This window comes from Cygnus olor, chromosome 7 (genome assembly GCF_009769625.2).
Source record: "Cygnus olor isolate bCygOlo1 chromosome 7, bCygOlo1.pri.v2, whole genome shotgun sequence".
NCBI classification, from domain to species: domain Eukaryota; kingdom Metazoa; phylum Chordata; class Aves; order Anseriformes; family Anatidae; genus Cygnus; species Cygnus olor.
In genome coordinates, this window is record NC_049175.1 from 4938793 (window position 1) to 4959457 (window position 20665).

Sequence of the window (20665 nt, forward strand, 5' to 3'; positions counted from 1 at the left end):
AAGTGAATGCCTGACAGCGAAGAGTAGTGAGAGAGTTCCCAGTTTGCATGGAAAATCCCTGCCTATTTAAAACCACAGCATATTCAAGGCATTCTCTGGAAAGACCTTCTTTGTTCACACTGTTTGGAATTTAGGCCGGGCAGATCAGGCTCCCCAGCATCCAGCCCTCCCTCAGGTTGTGCAGTGCACAGGGCAAGGGGCTATTTATGAAGGGGCCAGTTTCAGCCTGCCTGAAGACAAAGGGCTGTTCTGTACTGGTTTGGGTAGGAACTTGATGCACCCACAATGTGCCAGGGATGGCAGTGTCCCCTGCCGAGAGCCTGCGAGGCCTTGCTCCACAGAGTGCTGATGCCCGCCTCTCCCTCATGTGGGTGATGCTGCGCCACGGTGTTGTGGGCAAACCAGCAGAGTGCGGGGCATGGATCTTCACAGAACAGATCCTTAGTCACTTCTGAGCGCATATGAATCGATTTTTGATGAACAGGGCCAGAGACATTTCATATATAGTTATGAAAGAATGTAGCCAGCAGGACCAGGGAGGTGATGGTTCCCCTGTGCTCTGCTCTGGTGAAGGCCACACCTCGAGTCCTGTGCTCAGTTTTGGGCCCCTCACTTCAAGAATACTTCGAGGCCCTGGAGCGTGTCCAGAGAAGGGCTATGAAGCTGGTGAAGGGCCTGGAACACAAGTCCTACAAGGAGCAGCTGAGGGCACTGGGGTTGTTTGGTCTGGGGAAGGGGAGGCTCAGGGCAGGCCTCACTGCTCTCTACAACTCCCTGAGAGGAAGTTGTGGGAAGCTGGGGGTCAGCCTCTTCTCGCAGATAACTAGCGATAGGACTAGAGGGAATGGCCTCAAGTTGCACCGGGGGAGGTTTAGGTTGGAAACGAGGAGACATGTCTTCTCAGAAAGAGCAGCCAGGCAGTGGAAAAGGTTGCTCAGGGAGGTGGTGGCGTCACCGTCCCTGGGGGTGTTTAAGGAAAAGTTGGACGTGGTGCTTAGGGAAATGGTTTAGTGGGTGACAGTGGTGGTAGGGTGATGGTTGGACCAGATGATCTTTAAGTTCTTTTCCAACCTTGATGATTCTATTATTCTATGATTGCTATCTCACCCGCTTCATGGTTTTGGCTGTACCCTTTCAAGTCGTTACACACTACCCTCCACACGGACTGCTGAAGAGTGCCCAAGATCCTAAACCTGGCATCCTTTTAAGCTAAGACCTACAGTTTTTTTTTTTTTTTTAATAATTATTATTTTTATTTGATGAACTGAAGAACTAACGAACTGATACAGAGCTGTAACTAAACACCGGGGCGAGTGGAGAACGACTCCCACCAGGTCTCCTTGTCAAGACCAGTGCCTTGTCCGCAGCGGTCACCTCACAGCCGCGCAGTGTTGGTGACAGGCGGAGCATTAGCGGAGCATTAACGGAGCGGGGCCGCGGCGGGGCCCGGGGCGGCGGCGGGGAGCGGAGAGATCCCTGGCCCGCTGCCGCCGCCACGTGCGGAACTGGGGCGCCCCCACAGCGCGACCGCGGCCCGGCCCCGCCCCGGAGGCGGTCGGGGGGCCGGCGCCAGCCCCTTTAAGGGCGGCCGGGAGCCGCTCCGCCCGCTCATTTCCTAGCGCACAGGAAGTGGGGCCGCGGCTCGGCGGCGGGGCCCGCGGGTGAGTAGGGGCGTCCCGGCACCGCACCGTGGCACCCCCGGCACCCACCCGCCCACCGCCTACCTGCCCCGCTCCCTGCGGGGCGCCCCGGGGCCGGCGGCTGGGCAGGGGCAGCGGGCAGCGGGCAGCCCGCCGCGCTGTGCTCGCCCTGCACCGCCCTGACCGCGGTGGCTGGGGCCGGGTGGACTGGGGCTCGGGGCGGGGGCTCTGTCGCGGTGGCGCCGTGCCAGGCTTCAGCCGCGGTCCCTCCAGCCGCCTCGGTGCCCCCCGCTCCGCTCCGGGCCGGCCGCTGGTCGTGGAACCCCCGTGGTAGTGGTGGTGGGGGGGGGCGCCTCGGGGCTGCCTGGCGGCATCGGGTCACCTCGAGTCCTGTTAGCGCCTGTTAACCCTGAAATCAGCTCGTGCATCGCGGGAATACAAAGCAGAGCCGGGGGGGTTGCGATCGGTGAGGTAACTGTTAAAGCTGGGCATACAAAACATTGAACTTACATCGGTGAGGAATCATCTAGATCTGCTTCTTTAGCACTTACTTTAATCTGTGGCTCTGTGGCTTGTTGGGCTGCTTTTTCTTTTCCCAGTCCTCTGTCAGGTAGGAATTGAGATGCAGGGCTCTCTGCGGAGCTGTAGGTAAGTGACGAGAGCCATGTGCCATCCTGCCCCATGGGCAGCGCAGGTGAGGGCGGCTTAGCACAGAGGCAGTGTCCTCAGGCTAAGGCTGTGTACTCAAACTTTTTCCTTTGAGGGATTGTAACTACCATGAGCAAGACTTCCCAGCTTGTGCTGGCTTTAAGTTGGAGTTCTCTTTCGGTGTGGTAGAAGGAGATTTCTGGGCTCCCTTTATTTATTAGTGAGATAGCGAGTCCTCAGGCACTGGCAGAGACAGCAGCTTGGATGTGTTCCCAGCAGATGTCAGGGGAGGTAGATGGCTCTTGCTGACAGAGTGTTGTTAGCTGAGGGCCTCAGTTACACCCGCAGGCTTTTATGGGAGCCTCTGGCTGGTAGGTCTGTATCGTGGGCGTCGGGAGACTGCACTGGGTGGTGCTATGGGACCCCTGTCCTGAGCCATCGATAACCTGAGGGTAGGATGAGGAACACGTTTATTAAGTGCAGGGCTGCACGGCACAAATAGGAATTGTTTGGCTTGCCTGTTCCTGGAGGAAACCCACAAAAACTTGTGATTAAGATCTGTTGAGCTTGAATGGTTCTTTGTCTCTTCCATCTGTGAGTTTGTTTCAGTGTCCTTCTCAGGCTTTAAACAAAAACAAAAAATCAACAAATGAATAAACAGAAAACCCCAAAGGTATTATTGAGGCTGCTGCATCATGGTATAAATTGCATCAAGTTATTTGTGAATTTAAATTCTTTGCTTTTGAATTCTAGCCCTGGGATCTGGGTCTTCCCAAGTGAGTGAAAAACCTCATCTGAGGGCATAGCTGAATGATAAGCAGCTGTGGTCTGTTGCCAAGAGAACCCACGTCATATTTGGTGTAACAGTTTCTACCCATTCACCACAGTCGGCTATTTTCTTAATTGTCAGAAGCATTCAATTGACCTCTATGTAAAAATGGACCACCAAAATGGAACAATCTTAAATAAATAAAACTGAACATGGGGGAGGGAGGGTGTGGGAAATACGATGCCATTTTTTAACTGAATTGCACAATGTTTTTCTTAACTCTGTAACAGTCTGTCATTATGAAGCAAACTTCATGACTTGCAGTATTTTCTCATTAAATAATGTTGGAGCAGGGCTGTGGAGGTGGGATGGTGCTCAGATTTTGGGTAAGGATTTGGGTGGTGTAGGAACTAATAATGTTTTGCTTTCAGTTACCTCATCTGTCTTCTGCTCTCATAGAGGACTAGCCCACCAGAGTAAACGTACAGGAGGAGAGCATAATGATCTGGGTTCTGGAGAGATAAAATAGCAAACAGACAAAGTTTTCAAGTACAAGATTTTCTTATTTCTTTAAATATTTCTTAAAGAAAAAGCTTTCAAAGGGCACAATGAAAAAACGTTTGAAGAGTGTAGTGGGTTTTCTTAAAAAAATAAATATTTTTGGGTTTTATCTGTGCAACTACTTACGTTCTTGCAAGCGTGGTGCTGGAAGTGGGGGGGAAAGTGAAATCATAAATCACAAAATGTTCGCAAAGAAATGTTATGCTTTTGTAGAAGAGTGGGAATATAATATTACTTCTGAATTATGACTGCAGCTTATAAGAAGCATTTGCAGGAAGGCACTTGTAACTATTTGCCAGACCAGCTTCATTTTGTATGATTAAAAAAGCCCAGCACTCCCATTAATAATATTGTTTGTTAGAAAAGTCTGGAAGTATGAGCTGACTTGTGTTCTTAATTTCTTTTTTGTGAACCTATTCTTGAAAAAATAATCAAGGTAGGAACAGTTCAGCAACCTGTGGTTCTTCGTGTCACGAGTGTTGTTAGGCGTGAACGGACTGGAACCTTTGAGGCCATCTAGCTGCTTCTGTCATCTAAGCCTGTTATAACCACCTTTAAAGTAGACCTGCTGGTATCTTGCATCCACTAAAAAATGTGGACAGGTCAGTTAGCTTAATAGTTCTTGGGAGTCTTAAAGTGGGCTGTGTGTGTCTTAAAATCAGTCGTACTGAGTGTTTTTTAAGCAAAAATAACTAGATAGTCGATGGAAGCTGTATGTAATCAATATAGATCAAATGCTCAAGGGGAAAGAAAAGTGAGCTTGTTTTCCTAATCCTGGAGGACTTTGCTGCATCGAAAATACAGCACATTAGAGCAGACGTGAGAAGCTTGTTTCCTTGGCACTATGCTGTCCATACTGTTTGCGTTTTGCATGTTGGGAGACTAGCAGGAGATGCTTGCTTGATAGCTATTGCAGGGTGGAGTATGGTGGAACTCATGCATACGTAATCCATCTTCTACCCTAACGGTTTTTAAAGGCTTATCCCATTCACCAAGTTCTCTAAAGCTTTGTTTTAGTGTGTTGGTAAAACTGGGAAGCCACTGCGGGTGCTGTGAATGCAAATATGAGAGTTGGAAAATGCATAAATGGCGTGTCACTGTTTCAAGGCCAAGCATCCAAATAAGACCTTAGGTGAGGAAGCTATCGTTTGAGGAAATCTTGCGCATACTTTTTGTAATCTAACCACTTCCTGCCTCAGTCATCTCCAACCGAAATTTAAAATAACCATGGTGACTGGTGTGTTTACTGGCTGACTTCTGCCTGTGGCACAAGCACCACCCAGCCCCACACATGTTGGGCCTAGCCCCTCGCTGCGCTCCCTTGGGGCTCGGGGTCTTCAGCCCTCTGCTGCTTCTCCTCACCCTGCTGTGGCTGCTGGGCATCTCCTCAGTAGACAGATGGGAGGCTTTTGTTGCCAGCAGTGGTGTTGGCGGGTGACACAAAGGGCAGGTCTGTCCCTGCTTTTGTTTCACTGTCTTCCTCCTTTGTATTAAATGTGGCTATCTCACTGGTGAGGTGGATGGTAGAGGGCTTGTCTGTTTTTCTCTTCCCCTACTTCCTTCTTCATATTAAGCAGTCCTGTTTTGCTGGTAAAGCCACTTCTGGAAGAGGATCAATTTCCTTTATGGTCCTTTATGGTACTGGGGTTTCTGATGGGCTCTCCTCAGGGCAGCTGTCCAGAAAGCACCTTGAGGCCAGTGTACAGGTGCTTCTGGTGTCTGCAGCAGGTGCCCCCAGTAACTTCTCTACTATGGCAAGAAGTGACCCAAGTTACCAATTAACTGTTTCAATAGATGGAGGGGTGAGAGGCTTCACATTTGAGTGTGGGTGCCCAATAGGTGACTAAAAAATGTGATGTGCAGGAGTGGTGGGGTGTTTGGCAACAGGTGGTGGGACTGAAGCTGGGGAGGGCTGGGTGGGCAGAAACACTTGGAACCTCTCTCCCAAAACATGGGAAATAACTCTACTGTTCTTCCTCTGGCTTATTGTAAGGAATTGCTTTTAAATGAAATGGATATTCCAATTGTAGAATAGAAATAAAATTCTTTCATGGCTAATTAATCCTCTGTAGATGGATCCTGCCACATCCTTAGTGGCTGTCACAGAAAGAAGTCATGGAGCCGAGCATTGTGTAAGATTTGTCTTTGTGTGTTCGAAGTTAAAACAATACAGTGCAGGACAGCTATGATCTAAAGGTAAACTTAAAATGTAAGACTAGCGCGTAATAAATATTTCCAAGTAAAACCACTAAACACTTCAGATTTTTTGTCCCTATTGAGGTACTGGATTCTTGTATTTAATTTTGGTGGCTAATGAATATCCACCCAAGGAGGAGGTTAATGTGGCTGCACTATTAATCATGTTTTTTGGCAAGACAGTAGATGAGCACATTCATGAAGGATCAAAACTGTAGGATACATTCAGAAGGTCGTACATGAAGCTATGCTAGTTTTGTATTAATATTAGTATTTGGGAATTAGGGTGACTGCTCCCAGATAATCTCATAGGGAAAAAGGACCCTAATAAATTTTCAGATGCCAGTTTTGAAAGAAGGACAGTTTGCAGCTTGTAGGTGTCCAGCTACGTAGAGCTGTGTGAGTTTAAAACTGGTGGGTGAGGTGCTGTTACACAGAGGTGCTGTAAGTAACCGTGTGTGTAGATGTTTGACACTTGGTTTGTGGGGATATCCTGTTATGGTTACAACTTGATAGCTAACGAGGCCGATTTTCTCCTAATTCAGCGTGCAGTCTCAGGAGTTTGCATGCCTGTATCTTCTGTGGAGAAACAGCAGTAATAGGTGGGTGATTTGTCTGGGCTGTGTTTCTTGCTGCTGCGGGGCAGATGTTCAGCAGCAGTGCAAAGTGAGCAACAGGGAATGCTGCATTAAAGCAGTGCAAGTATATTAAAGCTGAGGATATGAGGCAAGCTAACTCATGTTTTAGAGCAAACTCTGAAAATCCAAAATGCTCATCTTGAACATAACTAAGGGGCTCTGGAGTTATACAGAGGGCTAAGTCATTAGCTTCTCTATAATGAAGTCTGTCCTGGAAGAGTGGTTTGGGTGGTAGCTTTCAGATGAGTTGCAGTAGCACTTCTGCTGTCTTGTAAAAGGTTTATCCAAGCAGTGGTGTAAGAAATGATGGGACACTTGTCAGCAGTCTCGATGCTTCTTGCAGCCCTGTGGGCAGCGGAGGGCTTGCATCTTTGTGCTGCTGGTGCTCTGTTAAAGTGGAAATGAAGCTGTTATCACTTAGCAGTCTTGGTCCATCTTTGCCATGATGTGGGAGCTTCTGATACAGAGAGAAGGCTTCAGACCCGCAGCTTGCAGAGCAGAAGGATGTGCTTGCTGGGCAGCTGGTGGCTCTGGCTCGGTGCTGCCCTGCGAAGGAGCCTGCATGGTGCCACCTCCTGCCCCTGCTGGCAGCAGGGCTGAGGCTTTGCCTCCAAATTGCTCTGTTAGGTTCTGCTAGTAGGTGCTATTCAACATGTCCTGCAGGTTTCTTTTGACGTAATCCAGTGACCTTGAATTTTTCCCATTTAACCTTTCAGTACTGCTCTTCAGTCTTGCAAGTTGCTGAGCCTCTGTTAGTTTTACCTTGCTAGACGAAGAGGTGAGAAGTGATAGAGGTTTAAGTCACCCTCTGAAGGGACCAGAAGAGAAAGGAGAGGAAAAAAAAAAACCCTCGAGGTGTTAAAATAGCTTAACAGAAGTTGTTGCCAGTGGTACCATGTGTCAAATGTCACTTTGAATAAACATTTTGTGATAAGTGTCTGTAGTAACATCTTAATCTTTCCCTGCTGTGCAACAAAACCAGCAACAATAATTGGAGAATATCAGTGCAGTAGAAGAATTGCACGAAGGACGTGCAAAAACTAGAGAACACTGTTCAGAAACTCCTGATGTCTCTCCCCTCTAAATGGTGGTCTTCTGCTGTTGATGGGAAGAGGAGGAAAGATGGTTCAAATGTCCCAAAAGCTGATTTCAGGCACTTGAGAAGCAAAAGGGGAAGGAGCAGGGTAATGTTAAGTGCTGAGAGAGTTCTATTTTTTCATACAGATGTCTTTTTCCAATGCAAGACAACATTTTAGAGAAGAAACACCAAGATAAATAGCTCTGACAAGCTGCTAGCTTCTCTGCTTCAACTCCTTTGCGAGTAAGTTTCTCCTCAGTTCTAATGTCAAACTGAGAAATGATAGATGGTATAAGCACATGTAGCTGTGCTTCTGGAATGCACCAGATGTTTCTCAGTCATTTGGCATCCAGTTTTCATTTCTGGTGACATATTCATGCTTGACTTGTGCTGAAAGCAGAACTTAAACCACTGTAGTTGTGAGCTATTTTCAAAATATTTGTAGGTTGTGTTCCCCTTGTCTTAGTTCCATGGGCTGAGGAATAGTGAAGTCGTCCCAGTTCTGATACCACATGTCAACTTAAGCTAGCCGATCCTATTTATTTAAAAAGAAAAAAAAAATCCTGTGGAATCGTTCCTTTCCTCAATTTCTGTATCTATTTGCATTTTAAACAGGTTTTAGGTGTTTTGGATGTCTTAAGAGCAGTTGGACAGAATGGACATAAGTGTCTTCCAGTGGGTGGCTGTAGTGGTTTTATTCCTCTTCAGACTCACAGTGGAGAGATTTCTAGGTAAATACTAGTTAGTTCAGGGTACTGCACAAATTCACTAATAAATTGTAACTTTGGGAACACCTCTGTGATACTACTTAGCCCTCAGTTTTCCAATTAAACCATTACGATGAACTTTAAATCAATGCCTTTATGTTCCAGCTTTTAGGGCTGGTATTAATAGAAGCCTGAAAGTCTTTTTAAGCAAGATTCAGGTGCACTTGAGAACTTAACTTCACTCTCTTCCTTTTAACTGCTACAGCTTCATCATAACTTGGATTTGTAACTCTGTGGAAACAGTAATATGGCTCGTACTGTGGAAAAAATATTGAAGGTAAACTCAATCCTGGGGACAAGTTGGATTTTTTTGTCTTTTTAAATGCTGGCTATAATCAGCTGTGTAACAGTCAGAAAGGAAAGCCTGGTTGAGGACTGTCCTTTTCAGTCTCATCTTTTGATGGGGAAAAAAGAAAACAGCTTATGATAACTGCCTGTTAACTGTCTTTGAGAGCTTCAGAGAGGGTCTGGTCTGTTGTAAAGCATTTCAGTTCTGTTTTACAACTGTAAGGGAACAGTGTTTGACTTCTCTCCTTACCTCCTACGGTGGGAAACGTTCCACTGGTTCTGTGTATGAACTCAGATGACAGCTATCCTTTAAATATAGCACAAGAGTTCGCATGTTGGAATACATACATTTTACTATGCGTACGCTATCATAACTGCCATGTCGAGATCTCCACACAGAGAGAACTGGTTGATGATTAGGAGAACTGAGAAAATGGAAGAACGCTTGATTTTGATAACAAATTTTTTTTTACCGAAGCATACCCCATTTCCAGAAAGCACATGATTTTCAACTTTGTCTGCTACTGTTCGCACAACTAACAACTTCAGTTGTTGTGTCTTTTTATTTTTTAATATACTTGTATTGATGCAATTTTCTATGTAGGTATGCTGTGCCAATACTATGTTCTTGGGTTAGATGCCCCTTTTAGGGCTCCGTAGCACTTGCTGGAACATATTTGTCTTGTATGAGAGGAACGCTTAGCTGTCACTGCCTTAGATGCTTGAAGTGATGCAACATTTTCAGTGTATTTTACTTTTCCTTGTTCACTGTAAGATGATGTGATGAGGGTAATTGTTTTTTCTTTCCCCAGATAGGCTGTTTTCCTGTACAACAAGCCTTTTACAGCATTTTGTTTTGAAGACTACCGAATGTTGGAAGTTTTATTGATGTTCCTTGCAACATGTGTTGCTTCATCATACTGAAAGGTGTGTAGAGGTTGCACTGCATGTACTCTAACAGACTGCTATGCATTTTTGAGGACAAGCTGAAGTTGCTGTAAAAAAAGGTGATTTAGTTTTGCTTGAGCTATCTTTCCTGGTAATGCACCTGGCTCTTCATCCTTGATTGACTGTAGTGTTGCATGTACTGTTATGAGGTAGTGACTGTGAAGGATGGCAACTTTCAGCTGGTAGAATAATGTTTCTACTTATAATTTCCTTTACAAATTCTAAGAATTAACAGGTGCATCAGTACTTCTGTAGTGTTTTCTTCTAATTATATACAGTATTACTTAGAAGAATTATTGGTCAAGTGTAATACTTATTCATGAATTATGTAGGTATCAATTCAATATGCTTAGAAAGAAAATGTTGAGGGTAGTGAACCAAAGTAGATTTTTCATGTAGCACACAACTCAGTAAAAAATTATATTGAAGCCTTATGTGGACAGACTGCCTTGAATTGCCATGGGTATGTTTGATGGCTCTTGCATAATCAATAGTTCTGGTTTTGAATGAAGACAGACAGCCCTTCCCAGCCTTGCCCTTACCATTGGAGCTTCCAGAACCTGCGTTCCAAAATATTGTTTCTAACTGGCAGCCTTCAGTGAGCAGACCTGAGCGCTGTGTTTGAGTAAGCTGCACTTCTGGACCTGGAAAACAACTTGCTGTAATGTTAGTTTCCCATGCAGCTTATACAGTCCCTCATGGAGAATAGGTTGTTAACAAGGTTCTTGTAAAGCACTTGGTACAAGTGGGTCAGGCTCTTGGCCTGTATTGCTTAATGCTCATGTAAAAAATGACTTGCTGTTTAAGATGTTAGGAATGATGATAAAGTGCTTCACTGCTACTTGTACTAAGGTTATGACTTATATTTCTGTTCCTATTTCTAGGTTTAAGTGTAATAATACAGGGTATGCAAAATGAGTCTGGTCATATTAGTGCTGCTCTTCTTTTAATCCCCTTGCAATAAGAGTAAGAAGATTCAATTCCCCAAGTTTGGAGTTTGTCAGTTTTAAAAAGGGGAATAGTGCCTACAGGAATGCAAAAGCCAACAAAATAATATCAACTATAGGAAAAGCTGTGTAAAATAAGCAACTTAGGTTTTGGGAGCTAGTGATTGTTTCAGGATAGCTACTCAATATTCTAAAACTAAGAAAAAAACCCATACCCTTCAACTAGCCTTACATGGGATGCTTCGTCACTGGCTTCTTGCCAAGAAGATGCCTGTCTTCATTAAGACAGTTAAGCAGCCATGAGTTGATTCTATTTCGTGGTGTAATCTACAATGAGGATAATAATGAACAGGTCATTTAAGGTGTAGCTGTTTGGGTTTTGAGTTCCCATTTCCATTCAGAAGTTTCCAGATAAATGGGCTTGTTCTAGCCTCCACTGAAGCCAAAATAGGACTCACTTTCATGAGTTCATTGTTTATTTTGGATTAGGTATAAAGTAAGTAATATGAATCAAATTCATTCATTGTCCACTTAACTATATAATGCACTCTGTTTTGTGTAGGAGCAGCAGCTGCCAGGACAAACAATAATTCATTTCCTTCTATCACACCTAAGGAAGATAAAACCACTTTATCAAGAGGCCATTTTTTCCTTGTCATTTCACAGCAAGTCATGTAAGAATTGGGTTAAATGGTTTCAATACAGTTTGCACATCACTCATCTGAGGGTGACAGCAGGGTTCTTTTTTCTTCCAGGGACTGTTGTGGCAAAAGTAGCACTGTTTCTGGATTGTATATTATCTTCTGCTTGTTTTTTTCTGCTGCTTTAGCTGTAGCAATGAGAACTCACACTATGGAAAACAGATTTTCTGTTCTGTTGGATTGGCATGCTGATTTACCTTCTGTCTGTCCTTCTGTCTGTCCATGTTGGATGGGAAGGGGGGAATGTGGTAGAGGACAGGAACTTCACAGCTGTGATTTTTCTGTATTGACTTGAGACAATTGTGAAAATACATGGAATTGAACATATTGAAACTGAAGTAGAAATTGAAGGGATTTTTTGAAATGTGTGATGAGTAAGACTTGCTTATTTGTCCTTCATAGGATAAATGTAAGTATTCTCAATCCTATGATGATTGAACTTGCTATTAAAATGAAACCATACTCTATTCTGTTCTATTTAAAGAAACTTCTAGCTAATACAAAGTGCCCTGCTTCAGTTGCATCTCCCAAAAAGATGCAACCAAGATACAGCATCAGAACCTTGTTTATAAGTGGGTAAGGGCAAAATGTCCTAGCGATAAAGCCTCGTGTGTTGGACATGAGTTTATCTGCTGTATGAAAGAAGGGAAGTGAGACCCCGTACATCCTCATTATGTACTCCCTTCTGTAATAGGGAAGTAGAAACATGTGGAAGGCTAGTCTTAATTTTATCTCAGAGATCAGTGTCTGCTCACAAAACATGGTGTTGCTTTTGTTCAAGTAAACCATTAGCATAAGGAATATCCATGCAGATGTTCTCCTTAAGCCTGTATTTTTCAGTAACAAATCCTGTGATTGTCATGCATCACTGAAGTAACTTTTTCCCAGTGGTTCCCATGTCTGAACTTTTTGCGGGTATGCTGCTAGTACTACTGTGATCCTTATGCCAAAGGTCTGATGTTTTCCTTCCTGTTTAGGAACTAAACAAATGTCTGAGGATAGCTATTGCAGGTATGCTCAAGCACTTAATTATTCATTACAGGCTTTTCATAATGTATGCAGTAGCTTTTGTTGCCTGGATGTTTTTTTCCCACATCTTCAGTTAAAAATGAAGGAAGATCAGTGATCAGTGTGCAACTGTCATCTTTCCCCTGCAGGACTCTGGATTTGCCAGTGGGAGTTCATAACAAAGAAATTAAAGGGAGACCATAAAACACCTGTGAGTGAATGAGTGGTGTTAAACTTACAGCTCAGCATTATCCTGGATTGTTAGCTGATGAGCAGCCAGGTGAGGTTGCAGTACCTCAAAGGTTAGGTATCTATTACTGCTGCAGGTCTGTGGCATGGCTTATGGCCTCCAGCTGAATGCAACCACTTTTCTTATTTATCAGCCAAGTGGAGCTGATGAGTTTATAAGTGTTAAGGTTGACAGATTTTTAGGTTGGAGTTCGACTGGACTTCTGGCTTTGATCTGCAGTGTCTGGAAAACAACTTTCTGCAGTAACTGTCCTGTTTGGTTTAGAGAACAGTGGTGTGTGCTTTTACAGGTTTTGTTCTATACAGTAGTATCCATGTGAGCATGCCGAGGTAATGTGACTTCCAGTGGGAGTGCTGGAAGATGTATGAGAAGTCACTAGGAAACTTGGGTGATTGTAAGAGGCAATGTGAAGAAAAACCAGTTGAATTCCAGTCAGATAACGAGTTGCAAAGGTTAAGGTCTGTACTTAAACTAAGTTTGCCTGTTGTGGTGGATTGGAACACTGTTAGGCACTAAGCTTTCAAAATGCTGCAAATGAGCTGCTGCCCAGTGCAAGTGACTGTGATGTGCATGGGCAGTGGTTGTGATATGTGCAACTTCCAAATTCTTTTTCCAAACACTTTGTGATTATTTTCACTTTCCTGCTGGCTTTCTTTCCATAAATGGACAGTGGTTTTTAGCTGCTTTCTTGTCTTCGGGCTACCTGGAGCAGAAATGTAGCTGAAAGCAAGTCAGACGATAGTAACGTTGGCCATAGGTAGTCCAGTGAGGGTGAGCGAGGTACCAGATTGAAGATTGGTTCTCACCTTTCTCAGGAAATTGGCCACTAACTCCTCTTGGATGTGTTCTTCTTTGCTGTTACCTTCCTAGTAATGTTCCCAACAGCAGAAAAGCCTGACTTCGGTATTCATCTGACTAGAACTGTACAACGCAGCCTTTGAACAACTTCCTCCGTCTCTTCTGAGGTTGTACCTCAGTGGACTTAAGCGCACAGTATGTGTTTCTGCATACTGGAGGTATGGTTTGAGGTTTCTCATTTTAGGGTTTTATGCAAAGATTCTCTGAGACAGCAGGAACATTGAACTTTTTGTTGGTTTCAGCAAGGGAGAAATGAACTGATTGTGCAGCGTTTCTCCAGTGTTCACAGGCAGTGCTGAGAGGAGGGTGTCACTGAACAGGAAAAAAATATTCAGGGGATGATACTGGACCTGAAGTTTTCATTATACAACTCGCCAAGGAGAAAAGTGTTTGTGTGGAGGGATTTAAGACACAATGTCTGTGGCATCTGGTGAAGTTACAAACAAAATAACTATGAAAATCAGCTGGAATTTCCTAAGCAGCTTAACTATGACCATCTAGGGCATGCAGAATGAAAAGGACATGTCTGAAGTAGAACATGTTAAAATGAGGAATGTCTGTACAGTCTAGCACGAAGGAAGCATACTGAATTAGGCCGCTGCTCCAAGTGTGAATGTTTCCCCTGTTTAGAAAGAAGTACTCATCCTCTGCAACAAGGAACCAAAACAGAGTGCTAATACAATAAAAAAGCAATTTAAAAGTGTTTTCAATTAGCATGCAGGTCTATCCCCTTGTGCTTAGAGAATCAATGAGCTCTCTTGTAAGGAACAGAAGCATTTCCATAGCTGAATATACATAAGGCCCTGGAAATGCAGGAAGAATAACAACCAGTGGCTTCTAGAGAACTTGCAAATCTTCCTGAGCATTGCATAAGCCTCAGAGGTCTTGTTCTTTGGAGATCATGGGGACTATTGCAAATATTCTTCTTTTGAAGAATTGAAATGAAGTGAAATACCAATATGTGCCATTTAAAGTTTTGGAATTTGATCTTTAAATGGTAGGATGCTGATCACAGGAACTACCATGATTACTTCTTCAGCTATCTTATTCTTTTATAAACTTTAGAATGTACCACGTTACAACTGAAACAACAAAGACAGGGTGGTGGGGGGGGCTCAGTCCCGTTACTTACTGGTAGCTATTAGATCTTTGGAACCTTTTCCAAAGATGGCAGCACACTTAGAAGGTAGTAAATGAGAAAAATTCAAGCTCTTTGAGGGGAAAATCTCAATATCTGACTCCTCTGACTCTCTGAGCAGTAATAGTACCAAAAAAAAGACAAGATATCGGAATAGGCTCAGTCCCCCACCATTTTAGCAAACTAACTTATACCTTCAGCTCTCCATGTGCAGTTTAAAATCTTAACGTTTAAGACAATCAGTTGCACAAACATTGATTGCCTTTAAAGGCCACAGGGAAGCAATAGTGTGGAAGATGCCTGTTCTTTAAGGTGTTGCACTAAAACTGTTGAAGACAAATAGACGAAGTCCATCTCTATGCAAAAGTCTGTCTTAATAAGATTGTCAGTAGCTCACTAGGAAAGGCTTTCAACTAATGAGGGGATAATTAAAACCAATAAGGAAAAGAACTGGTGAGGTCTCTACAGCCCACCATGAGTACATTCTGTTGCTGCAAAGGCTTTATTGTTTCTCTGCTTTAAATACCCCTAAAGGCAGTGCTCCATGAAACAGACGTCTAGTGCCAGTAGGTAAGACTCAAAAATTTGTAGTTACTCAATCTTTTGTTCTTGTGTTGACGATGCAATGGAAATGGCTAGTCCCTGTGTAGGCGCGATGACTCAATTCATGATTGCCATAATGATGTACATTTGGCCACAGTAAAGGAACTAATTAAGGCTAGAGTTGTTCTTTCATGGCCCCTTGCTATTGTCTGAGGGAGTCTTAATCTCCTAGTATACTTTGTCCTCTTGCCACCACATCAGGCAGTCTGTTTTCACTTTCTTCTAAAAGAAGAATAAGACCTAAGAAACTTACTGACTCGCCAAAATTGAACACAAGGCAGCTTATTGATCAGAGAATTGAATGAAGGCCTCATATGCTAATGCCCCGGCTTCAGGGGTTTCTGCATATCACTTTACAACAACTAGGGATTATTTAAAGCCTGTGGTGGTAGGAGGTCGTATGACTTAAGCAGTTTGAAGCTAGGGGTTGTGATGAACCAAATCTAGCAGTGGTTTACAGTTGCCTGCACTGCCCATCATTGAACTGTACGGTGGTAGGCGATTAAGACAGTCTCTTCACTAGAAATACTAGCATCTAGTTTCTACTGCATGCCTTCATTTTTTAATTATCCTGTGGAAGGGAAGAGAAATGCAAAGGGAAAATCGGCAAGTGCTCTTCATGTTCTGCTGAGCTGTAAGGCTTAGCCTTGTTGCCTACCCTGTTCCCAGTACCAAAAGCATCTCTTAACCTGATTGCTGTGATGATGTGATAGCATTTTGTCATCACTGTATATACAAACAGTTGTTCTTGACAATAGTAATAGGGCTGTGCAGTAAATAATTGGAGCTGGATTTTTCAGTGTTTTTTGCATTGATCAATTATTCAGTATGCAATAACTGATGTAAGATGTCCAAGCTTCTGCATGGAAGGGCTTTGCTAGTCTAGCATTTCTGTATATTTGAAGAAATACATGGTTCTTCATGTTACTAATTGTGGCTTCACCTCTTGCATTCTAACAGAACAAGAATTCACGAGGAAATGTGCAAAAACATCATATGGGCAACTAAAGAAACCGTAGGAAATTGCATCACTTTTGTTAACTAGCTTTAGCCTGTAGATTTTTTTGTCTGCCTTGATTTACCACATCTGGACCCTGGTCAGTAGTCTGAGGATACATCTGGTGCTGGTCACTTCACATAAATGCATGTAAAGTGCCTTAATGTTTCTTCAGTGAGAAGTGACTAATGTTTGTCTTATTTGGGCTTAAAATGTCTTCTGGAGTTCAGTTGACATAGCTTATTTTGTACCAAAGTGTCCAGTAGCTTCACATGAGTAGAACAAGCTCTGGTTTCAGATAACTGTTGCTTTTAAACTGCTTATATAGAATTGTTATATAAAGTATCTAATTTATACTTGTGACTGGGTCACAGATGTGGATGCTAGCACTAGAAGTACTATAATGGTTTCAAGCAGTACCATAGGCTTCATCTGGATGACTACAAGGTGTGCAGCTCTTGCAAGACTTGGTGTGCATGGTATGCATGCAAATTTAGGATCAGTGATCACCAGTATTGGTGGTGTAAATAAATTATTTAATCTTTCAGGCTTTGTCATTGGAGTTCGCTTGCAAATGATGGTGCTGAATATCGTGCTACCATTGATGCATGGTACCTGATACTCACTGAAGCACTATCCTGGTGCTGGAAGCTGAATGGAAAGTGAGAAATATTACAAGGACATATCAGAAAGATGTTGCAAGGATGTAAGCTGTATTCTAAATGCATGAAGTGCTTTGTGGCACTGGCTTTATTTGGAAGAATGGTAGAAGGCCGGCTTTCTGGTTTGTGGCAGTCAGATAGCAATCTGGTCAACCTATGTATAAAGAGGATTGGAGTAAGCATTTTTTTCCAATTTAATAAGCATACTGAAAAAAAACTTGAAGTTAGTCAAGTTCCAGAATCTCCCCAAGACAATTTTACAACATGGTTCAAAATGGAGGTAGAACTAATAGATCCCTTGGATAAGTTTTAATGAACTTCACTTATTTTCTACAACCAAATTTTAAATGGAGTGTTTTACTAGCTTTAGGAAGCAGAATAACCTGCTTCAAGCTTGCTTCTGCTGCATCCCTCCTGTTTGTTGTTTCTTTGTAATGTCACTGAAATAGGCCCATGAACCATTCTGCTGATGGTCATTTTGGATGTCCTCTTATATAACTGTGACCTTTTCACGGGTCTTTAGTTCGTAGTCTGCTCAGTCAGTGCTGTAAGGAGATGACCAGGTCAAAATGTCAGTGCCTCTTTACTCTACCTATCCAAACTGAAAGGTAGAAATGTTAGTGGTCCAGTTGTCTGAGGCTCCTTTTCCTCACCTGGGAATCTGGATTTGAAATACAAATTCTGTTGTGTGTACTACTCTGAAATGCCATTTCTGTGAACTTCAAAGTTTAAGTCTGCAATACTTTATTAATAAGTAAGTATTCTCTAAAATATATTTACTGAAGTAAAAGCAGATGGAAATGCAAACTTCTGCCTCAAAGGTTTTTTTGATTTTTATTTAGAGGGATAAGAAGAGTATGCTCCTTTTTTTCTTCCCACAGTGGGAAGGGGAAAAAAGTAGCAGGAGAATTAAATAAAACCTGATGAGACTAGAAGAACCATTACTGCTTTAGTTAGCTCAGAGCTAGTTATGTGAAAAATGCATTTCATTGGATTGTTTCTACTACTGTTTTCCAGACCCTGTGTCAAAGGGGATCACTGGGTATTGCAATGCAAAGAAATATTTTTTCACTTTTGCCACCCCTTCCCACTGTCATCCTTTGTACCCATATGTTATAACTTCGTTCATGTGTTTTTGAAATGATCAGCTGCTTTGTAGTTCTAATATGCACCTTTCTTTTAATTTTAGGTTCTGTCTTCAATTTGCTGACTCAAACCACAGATTCCAAGGAAAGGAGGGAGAAGTGAAATAAAATACTGAAGTGCCAGAGGAAAATGTCAGACTAGCCAATGACAATTACTGTTACTAAACAGTAGACTGTTCTCACAGTGGGGAAAATGAGATGCTGTTGATTTCAAAGTTTATAAAAATGACTTTTGCAGACTTTCGTCGCTGAATTTCAAGTAGGCTAAAAACTCTTTAAGCCTTTCTGTTAGGAAAGGGGAATATGATTCCTCACTGGTGTCTTCCTTCTCCCCGCCCCCCTTTGCATTTTTTTGTCTGGGGTAGGAAATCTTAAACAAATTGTATGGAGTCAGCCAAACATACAGTTGATGGTCATGGCTGATGCAGGAACTTCAGATTTCTCTCTCCAATGACACCTGATTAAGGAAGAGGTTGAAAATTGCTTATCTGCTACTTTGTCAGAGCTTACAGTAACAGTTAAGGTCATGCTTTCTTCCATTTCCTGAGATTTGAATTGAGGTGATGTTCCCAAAAAGGCATGAGCAGATAACTTATGGTTTTTGTTTGGAAACGGAAATAATACGAGAATGCCCAGAAGAGGCTTAGTAATTCAAGCCAGGACTCGCTGGCTGTTAGTGGGCCTTGCATTTCTATTCAGTTTAGTTTTGCTCATGTATTTGCTCGAGTGTACCCCACAAACAGATAATAATGGATCTCTACCTGGCATTATAGGTGAGAACATGGGTAAAGAGTACTATCAAGCTCTCTTGCAGGAACAAGAAGAGCATTACCAAAACCGAGCTACCAGTCTGAAACGTCAGATTGCCCAGTTAAAGCAAGAGCTTCAGGAGATGAGTGATAAATTGAAAACCCTGCAGGAAAAAAAGAGCCCCAAGGTCAATGGTATGAACTACCAGGGCACCAAAGAACAAGCATCGAATGATCTCCTAGAGTTCCTCCATTCCCAGATTGACAAAGCTGAGGTGAGCATGGGGGCCAAACTGCCTAGTGAATACGGCGTCGTTCCTTTCGAAAGCTTTACGTCCATGAAAGTATTCCAGTTGGAGATGGGTCTCACTCGGCATCCAGAAGAGAAACCCGTTAGAAAGGATAAACGAGATGAATTGGTGGAAGTCATTGAGGCTGGCCTAGAAGTTATCAATAATCCAGATGAAGAAGATGGTCAAGATGATGATGATGGAGTAGGAGAGAGGCAGCTGTATAGCGAAAATGATTTTGTAGAAGGTATGTGTATTAGATGCTTTCCAGCCAATTAACAGAACAATATCACAATGGGCATTTAATGATGTTTGTATTTTTATTTTTTACCTATTTGAAGATAGTCTTGAAATAGTAATTATACAGCAAGAGCTTCTGTTTCCGGTGATGAGAGTAATACCTCTTATGTTTTTTGAGTAGGGAACAAGATACTCATTTCAGAAGACATCTTTTTCAAAAGAAGTGTGCAGGGCAAGTTGTATCTGCATAAAATAGAGGCCTTCGTAATAGATTTTGGCTCAAGTCTGTGATGCAACTGCATATGTTTTTGAATAACTGAAAGACTTGCAGAGAAACTGATTGAATCTCTTGCTCCGGTATAGTTAAGCTACTTGGTTAAGAAGGTACAGGTTCTTTTCTTCACACATCCATATACTACCACCTTTAGTTAATATTCACGCTTCGGACTTTCATCAAGTTGGCGTACTCATGTTGGAAGGTAGATTAACGTGGTAAGATTGTCAGCTGAAGAATGTGATGTTCTGAAGAGACCTTTCATGATACACTAGTCATGAGGTCTGCCAGGCTGTGCATCTTTGAACTGGGCTTACTGGGGAAAAGCATGTAACAAAGTTGCACTGAAACGTGGGACTGTTAATACCAGCACTTCTTTCAGTTCTCTTGTTCTCTCATCAATTTGTTCTCTCATCAATTCTTTCAGTGCTTGTAAATTTAATTGTACAACATGCAAAAACAAATAGCATTTATGCTTTCAGCAGTTACTGGGATGCTTAAAAAATGCATTAGCAATAATTCCTGTAGAAGTTGGCTTTCAAGATATAGTGTAATGCTGGTGGAGATGAGTTATCAAAAACTGCCCAGTACCTGTTTTTTTGTGTTTACAATATTAAATACAGTTCATGCTGCCATAAAAATAGGTTGGACTATGTTATAAATGAGAGAACATTACTATAAAAGGGACTCTGGATATCAGCAGTACTGATGTCTACACTATTAAGCAAACACATGCTGGAGAAAGGTGCTGTTGGCCTTGGAATAATCAGTTCTTTCAGTCTAAGATGATGTAATTGGTCTGTAGCTCAAACAGTCTCTGCTTTTGACGGCTACTGTGTTTTAAGTTTAATGCCAAGCTCTTCTTTGTTCAGGAAGGTGGGGCTGGATATAGAATCTACTTCACTCGCCGTATAACAAAGCCAGTGTAGTGTTAGGCTCTTATAAGGGCTTTCATTTAAAACTTTATTTTGTCTGGAAATTATTCTTGGTGTCGTATTTTTAAGTGTGCAGCTGCTTTTCCTTTGTTTTGGACAGTGCATAGTCTGTAGTGGATTTTTAACCAGTACTGAAATAAATGTTCACTTCTGTTAGGGTACTGCATTTCATGGCTGCAGATGTCCAAGCAAGCAGATCTAGGACCTTTGAATTGTACTTCATACCTTGGCCTCTGTTCACATCAGTGTATTTAGAATTGTTCTTGGAAAACAAACTAGTTTCCTGTTGTTTTAAAGGCAGTCCCTTCAAGCATAGGTTACTGCATATCTTTTCT

At 42.6% G+C, this 20665-nt stretch overlaps 1 protein-coding gene across 16 annotated transcripts in view; it reads left to right on the forward strand.

Moving 5' to 3' along the window:
• Positions 1-1573: 1573 nt before the first annotated feature.
• CSGALNACT2 (chondroitin sulfate N-acetylgalactosaminyltransferase 2) overlaps positions 1574-20665 on the forward strand; it is a 31977-nt gene continuing 12885 nt past the window's right edge. The window contains exons 1-4 of one of the 16 annotated variants that reach the window (XM_040562973.1): positions 1614-1661; positions 9398-9512; positions 16584-16741; positions 17887-19128. In XM_040562973.1, coding sequence (XP_040418907.1) covers positions 18471-19128 — 658 coding nt within the window. In that variant the 5' untranslated portion in view covers positions 1614-1661; positions 9398-9512; positions 16584-16741; positions 17887-18470. The other 15 variants (XM_040562985.1, XM_040562972.1, XM_040562981.1 and 12 more) reach the window with 15 other exon arrangements.